This window comes from Amphibalanus amphitrite, unplaced genomic scaffold, assembly GCF_019059575.1.
Source record: "Amphibalanus amphitrite isolate SeventyFive unplaced genomic scaffold, NRLGWU_Aamphi_draft 000106F_arrow, whole genome shotgun sequence".
Lineage (NCBI taxonomy): Eukaryota > Metazoa > Arthropoda > Thecostraca > Balanomorpha > Balanidae > Amphibalanus > Amphibalanus amphitrite.
This window is the reverse complement of record NW_024881601.1, coordinates 831855-838225: the sequence shown is the minus strand read 5'-3', so window position 1 is coordinate 838225 and position 6371 is coordinate 831855. Positions and strand designations below refer to the sequence as shown.

The 6371-nt window shown below is 51.7% G+C and overlaps 1 protein-coding gene across 1 annotated transcript; it reads right to left on the bottom strand.

The window, feature by feature from the left end:
* Positions 1-3132: 3132 nt before the first annotated feature.
* Positions 3133-6027, bottom strand: LOC122380789. The gene is made up of 3 exons (XM_043364259.1): positions 5878-6027; positions 4721-5420; positions 3133-4438 (listed from the first exon to the last, which is right to left on the bottom strand). The coding sequence occupies exons 2-3, from the start codon at positions 5418-5420 to the stop codon at positions 4197-4199; spliced, it is 942 nt and encodes a 313-aa protein (XP_043220194.1). The 5' UTR covers positions 5878-6027; the 3' UTR covers positions 3133-4196.
* Between the last annotated feature and the right edge of the window lie 344 nt (positions 6028-6371).

Below are 6371 nucleotides of genomic sequence, written 5' to 3'. Positions count from 1 at the left end.
GACATAACATTTATCCGTCACCGGGGGGGGGGGGGTGATCGGCTAATTTTTTACGTCCACGAGGTGCCGCACAGTTGGCATTACTTATGCTTCATCCATCTCATTCTTGCGTGAAATCTTTGAGCTCAATTTAAGGCAACATCACCAGTTCCATTTACCGTCTCACGGTGTGCCCACCGGTCGGGCCGCTGCACCGTCCATGACGACGGATCGGTGTAGCATATAGGTATACTGGAAGGTCAGGCACGCGGATTCATGACCTTACCACTATAAAACAATTCGGAAAAGTACAGATACATCTTGCTAAAAAGTACAGATACCTCTTGCTTTGAACAAGCATGTGAAACCCAGAGAGCATTTTTAGACTATGACATTTACCCATATAGGTACCTAGTTGTGTGGCGGCGGGAGAGAGTAGGTACACCGGCCTCTGGAGACCCCCACAGGTTCCGAGCTTTCAGAATTGGCATCTGAGGGCCGCGCGCGACTCCTGCGGGGCTTCGCAACGGCTCTGTTGGGGCTCACTCAACCTGCCTAGTCCTACTGCTAAAAAGACTGGCCCTGAACCCTAAGGACTTCATCAGTCTCTGCCAGCCCCAGGACCCACACCGGCTCATGGGGTCCCCACCTCGAAATATGAGGGAATCAGCGCGGGACCATCAGGACGTAAAGCAATCTCGATCAGGACCAACGTAAGGCTGTGCCGGAGACTGCGTGAGCCCTCTGATCTTCAGAAACCCACCCATGTATGTTTTCATGTAGAGGCTAGTTTAGGGCCCTCAGAGACCAGTACAGGGCCTGCAAACTGCAAAGGCCAGTAGTTTGAGACCATCAGAGACTGAGTTGGGCTCTCAGAGGCTAATGTGGGTCCTTCCTTACTCATTACAGGCCAGCATGGGCCCTCAGAGGTCAGCGTGGGGCCCTAAAAGACCGGCATGAGCCGTCGTTGGACCCCAGAGGCCAGCACAGGGCCCTCAAAGGCCAAGATGGGCCCTCCTCAGAGGCCAATGCAGACCCTTAGAGGCCGGCATCGGGTCTTCAGCAGCCAGTGCGGGGCCCTTATTGGCACCTAAAGGTTCGTCTTGGGACACCAGAGACAGAAATAAGGCCACCAGAGACCGGTGTGAGACCCTTAGACGCCGGCTGGGACCCCTGAGGCCGGTTAGGGGCCCTCATAGGCCAGATGTGGGGCCTCAGAGGTTGATGTAGGCTCTTAGCGGTCAACGTGGGCGCATGACCGCCACTGAAGTTCCCTCAGAGGTTGATGTAGGCTCTTAGCGGTCAACGTGGGCGCTTGACCGCCACTGAAGTTCCCTCAGAGGTCAGTGTAGGACGTTCAAAAACCGGTGTGGGAGCTATATCTGAGCTGGAGCTGGGCGTGTTTTTTTTTTTTAGCCTCGTGACGATCGAATAATTGCCAGGGCCCCATACACCTATATGGGGGCCCATTGGTTGTTTGAGGGGGGGGGGGGGGCAAATGATATGATGGCCCCCTTTATTGACCTTTGGGGGCATGGCCCTGATGCCCCCCCCCCCGGCCCCCGCGACCGCCACTGTGTACACATTACACACATGCCTCTGAGATTACATACTAGCTCATGCAAACTCTATGCAGGCCCCGGAGGTCCCACGCTAATCCTTAAGAAACCAAGCCGGCATACGGCGTCACCACCGGGCTTCTGAGGTGCACAGCAGTACAGCACCAACCCATGAGGTCTTACTTTAGTGTCTTGGAGCCAATCTCCTTTAGCAGGGCCCACCCACCACTGCCGAAGAGGGTCTCATGCCAGCCATTGCTGAATGCTGGGCCTACGAGAGCCTCAAGTAAACCCACGCTGATATTCCATATAAGATCCGGCCATACTCGTGAACCGGTGTCAGCGACGCTGACCGCCAAATTGACAGAATGCGAAACTGAGCCCACTCATGAGTGAAATTTACGTCCTTTGATGGCGCAAGAAAGAAAATGAAACATACGAAAAGCTTTTCTAGGACTTTTGTTCGATCTGAAAGGTGGGGCCAAAAGATAGTATGGCCCCACCTTTCAGCACCAAAGGGGGGGCCATGGCCCCCGTGGCCCCCCCCTGCGACCGCCAGTGCGTGAAATAGTGATACAAATTACCCCACCATGTGATACAACTCACCCAAGCCATGGGGCAAGTTGTATCAAAAACATTGTTCTATTCGGGAGACCGTAGAAGAAAAACTGGTAGAGGTAGCAGAAAAGTTACTTTGCACAAAAAAGCAGAAGAATCAAGGAAGGGGATAGTATGGAAATAATGAGTTTATCACGGATAGTTACGAGGTTATGGGTCTCGGAGTAAAAACTGATACAACCCACCCCACTCTCCCCTACAGGTCAACGGCCGTCTCTAAGCTCTGCAGATGCAGGGATGTGTGCCCGACGAGTCGAGCGTTTATCTAACTAGTAACTCACAATGCTGTATTTGTATTTTGCATTTGTATTTATACTGGAAACTCTCCACAGGTGGCTATTACGAGCCCAGTTAACCCGCGCCCCGTAGGGCTATCGGCGGACCCTAACACCCGTAGGGGGGGGCGTTTTGGCCCCCCTAAGATCTCGGAAATTTACCGGCCGATTTTGAAAATTCAAACGGCGTTCGATAGCCCCACCCGGGAACTACCTTGTGATCAAATTTCATTGACCTAGGTCAAACTGATGACGTCACAGGTCAGGTCAAAGGTCGGATTTTCACCGTTCACAGGCATTTCAAGAAATGTGTTGTCAAATCGAGTAAATTGGTAATATATTGAAAACCATCGATGGTACATTGTTCGTCAAACACATAATTTGCTATCTGAGGTCACTGATACAATGCCCTGTTAATTCTACACCTTTTATGTCGGATCATTTTTTTGTATCTTCGACGTCATTTGTGGCCAACATGTCGTAGCCTCTGGAAAAATTTTGGTCACAATGTGTAAAATTGATGCCCGGAGGGATCTTGAAAGTTTGGTGGCGATATCTCCAACCGTTTAGGAGATATCGACGGAAAAAGACAGGGGGGCCGTTTCGCCCCCCCCCCCCTACGGGGCGCGGGTTTTAACATGGCGATGTATTTACAGCACAACATAGGTACATTTGCAAACCTCGTGATCGCAGGCCACTCCTTTTTCAATGCAGTTTATTTACAATCAAACAGGTATGATGCAATCTAATAGGCATGAGTCTCATTTATAATCACCAATACAAAATCGATATGCGGCTGAGTGGCTGACATCTCACAGCTCGCTGAGCAATAAATGTTGCGACGCAAGTGTGTGCTAACAAAGCAGGCTGTGATTTATGCTCTTTTATATTTATTTTCTTGTTGAAAATGTTGCATGCATGCTACAAGACTAAAATTATATACCAAATAGTAACATGCCCGCTTGTTCGGTTTGAACGACTATCGAAGCAAGCTGACACAATTCAAATTGCAAAATGCAAAGCTGGAGTCACTGTTATAGGTGATGGACAATACAATAAAAGAGTTGTTCGATTTACACCCAGTCTAATACCTATCAAAGCTTGGAGATATGTATGGGGATCACCGTCTTAGCTGTAGTTTCATTGATTATGGATCGGTATGAGTTTTAAACTTTCATTAAGCCGTTTCATTCTGGTAAGCATAGTGGTTATTGATGCTAGCGGAGGTATTCACACAAAACGCAAGTACTGGTATGATTCTTTTGTATTGCCAACATGACGCATGGCTTTCTTTCGATGGGGGCATGATCGGAACACATATACTTGTATTTGCATTGTATTTAGATGATCGTCAACAAACTAAGGTACTGACGGCTGCAAAAATGAATAAACCGGCAGTAACAGACTTCACCGAGGCCTAACGAGATGGCACTTGATGACTGCAAAACTACGGCATATGGCAACTTGTACACCTAATTGCAACTGTGCTCATGTAGGTATACCTATACGCAGAGGCCAGAGCCAGGAACACATCCACATGATGTATATCATACGACAAATGAGAAACATTTAGATGAAATGAACTAACACGAGTTACATCACGAGGCAGTCAACACAGCCCATGATAAGTAACACACATGACAAATGACATATTTTCATGATTAAGAAGTAACACATACGACAAATAACATTTGTTCATGAGGAAGCGTGCGCCTGCGCTATGACTTCACCGCTGCGAGGGCGGTCACTCGCAGATGGAGGGCGGTCACTCGCAGATGAACGGCTTTGGGTGGTGGCAGCCGATGTCGTGCCAGGTGACGCCGTCGCCCGGGTAGAAGCGGTTCAGCACGGCCAGGCAGTGCTCGTTGCCCTCTGCGTTGTCCGGCTGCGGCCGGCCCAGCTGCCCGACGCGCCCCCAGTTGGTATACTGCACCGGCTGGCCGGTGGCCGACCACTGCCAGCCGGTGGGGCCGCCCAGCTGGCCCGACGTCCAGGTGAACGGAATGCCTGCCGGACACACAGCAGAACGCGTCAGGACAAATAGCAGTGGTGGCAGAACAGACATCAGTGACCCCGAAGTCGTTCATTTGAAAACACTGTTTTGTTTCTGTTACACAAATAAAACAAACGTAATTGGACTGAACTGAACCTAACATTTTACTGTAGTAATAATCGACTTTAATTTAAAGTATCGCTAAATAAATATGCAAAGAAAGCTGTTTCAGACATCATAGAACACATCACGATCATACACCAGACAGCATCTCCCCCTGAAGCGCGCCAACTTACTGTCTTTCTCGAGTGAGCGGCTGATGAAGTCATTCTTCCTGGGGTTATCGATGGAGACCAGTCGGAGTCCGCGGGCCTTGCACTCCGCGTCGGCCTGCCCCCAGGTGAACTGACGACCGGCCAGCTCCGGCACGTGCCACGAGAACACCAGACCGCCCTGGTCGGGCTGCGGGTGGACGGGGCCAATGGTGGGGTGGACCGGACCAGGGTTGGGGTACACAGGGGCCGGGGTGGGGTACACGGGAGCGGGATCGGGGTACACAGGTACGGGACTCGGGTACACGGGCTGTTCCACCACAGGCTGGTACAGGGGTTCCGACACGGGCTGGTAAACGGGCTGAGGAGCAGGGTGGAGGACAATGGGCTGAGGAGCAGGCTGGACGACAGGCTGGACAACTTGCTGAACTACAGGCTGGACGACGGGCTTAACAACGTGCTGGACGACCGGTTTAACAACCGGCTTGTAGACGGGCTTGGGAGCGGGCTGCGAGACGGTGATGGTGCTGGCCGGCAGGACGACCACCGACGGAGCCGGGGCCGCCTGCACGTGCACCACCGGCCGCACCACCGGCTTCGGCCTCAGGCCGATCAGGCCGATCAGGTTTCCGAACGTGCGCGAGCCGCGGATGTCCTCCTTGGCGTCCTTCTCGGCGGCCAGCGCCGCTCCCAGGACGACCAACAGCAGGCAGCTGGCCCGCATCTGAGGGACACGGCCCGGTCAGAGATGTCATACGGAAGCTCATCAGCGCGCTGCAGCGGATAGAAAGAGTGACGTGCTTCCCTGACGGTAGAGGTGCGCTATGAGGAGCAGTACATAGTTCACAATTTACGTCACCCTTTGGATGCCGTCGTTGAAAGGCACGACGCTAAATGTTGATCCAAATGCTCCGACAGCTCACATACAGAAAATTGTGCAATTAGGTACGTACACATGGGGAAATTAGAATTAATGTCAACTGAACCAATAATAATTAATGGATTTGTTTTCGGAAGCGCGACAAAATAACAAAAGCAAAAATAAATCATAAGGTAAAAAAATCACAGTGCACCGTGCAGCACGCAATCAAAGATGAAGGGGAGATAGGCTCTAAAACCATTATCTCCACAATCCTCGAATGCTCGACCCACACTGCGTGCTCCTCAGTCCAGGTGCCCACCTTTGCCGATAATTTGGTGTTGTCTCCAGACAGGCACCGTGCCACCTTCCGCAGGCCTCTCCCGATTGTCTGACGACAAGCTGTTATTGCAGCCCCTTATATCGCCGAGACGAGTTGCAAACCGGGACCCAACCGGGGGTCCGCACAACTTCTGCACGCTGAATGGCGCAAAACGCGGAATTAGGACAACACGTCGGCGGTACGACGTGCTTAGCGAGAGAATTTCGCAATCGCAGATGACAGCTCGACCGGTCACAACCACATACGACCTTGTCTTCAGCTCGTGTATTGGCAAAACTGCTGAGAATCGGCATCAGCGTGGGGTGACGACTTATGGCGTGCCAGACAACGGGGATTATATAATAAAAATGACGGCATCGGATGACGTGGTGGACGCATCTCAGCGTTGTTTGACCTGTTTGGATGGACCCCAGACGGAGACTGTGGTACAGCTGAAGGGTCAGGTCAGGGCTGAGCACCTCGGTAACAACATA

Coding starts and splice junctions, on each gene's coding strand:
- LOC122380789 (XM_043364259.1), bottom strand. CDS start 5,420: ATGCGGGCCAGCTGCCTGCTGTTGGTCGTCCTGGGAGCGGCGCTGGCC. Junction 4,439..4,720: donor CCGCTCACTCGAGAAAGACA/GTAAGTTGGCGC, acceptor TGTGTCCGGCAG/GCATTCCGTTCACCTGGACG.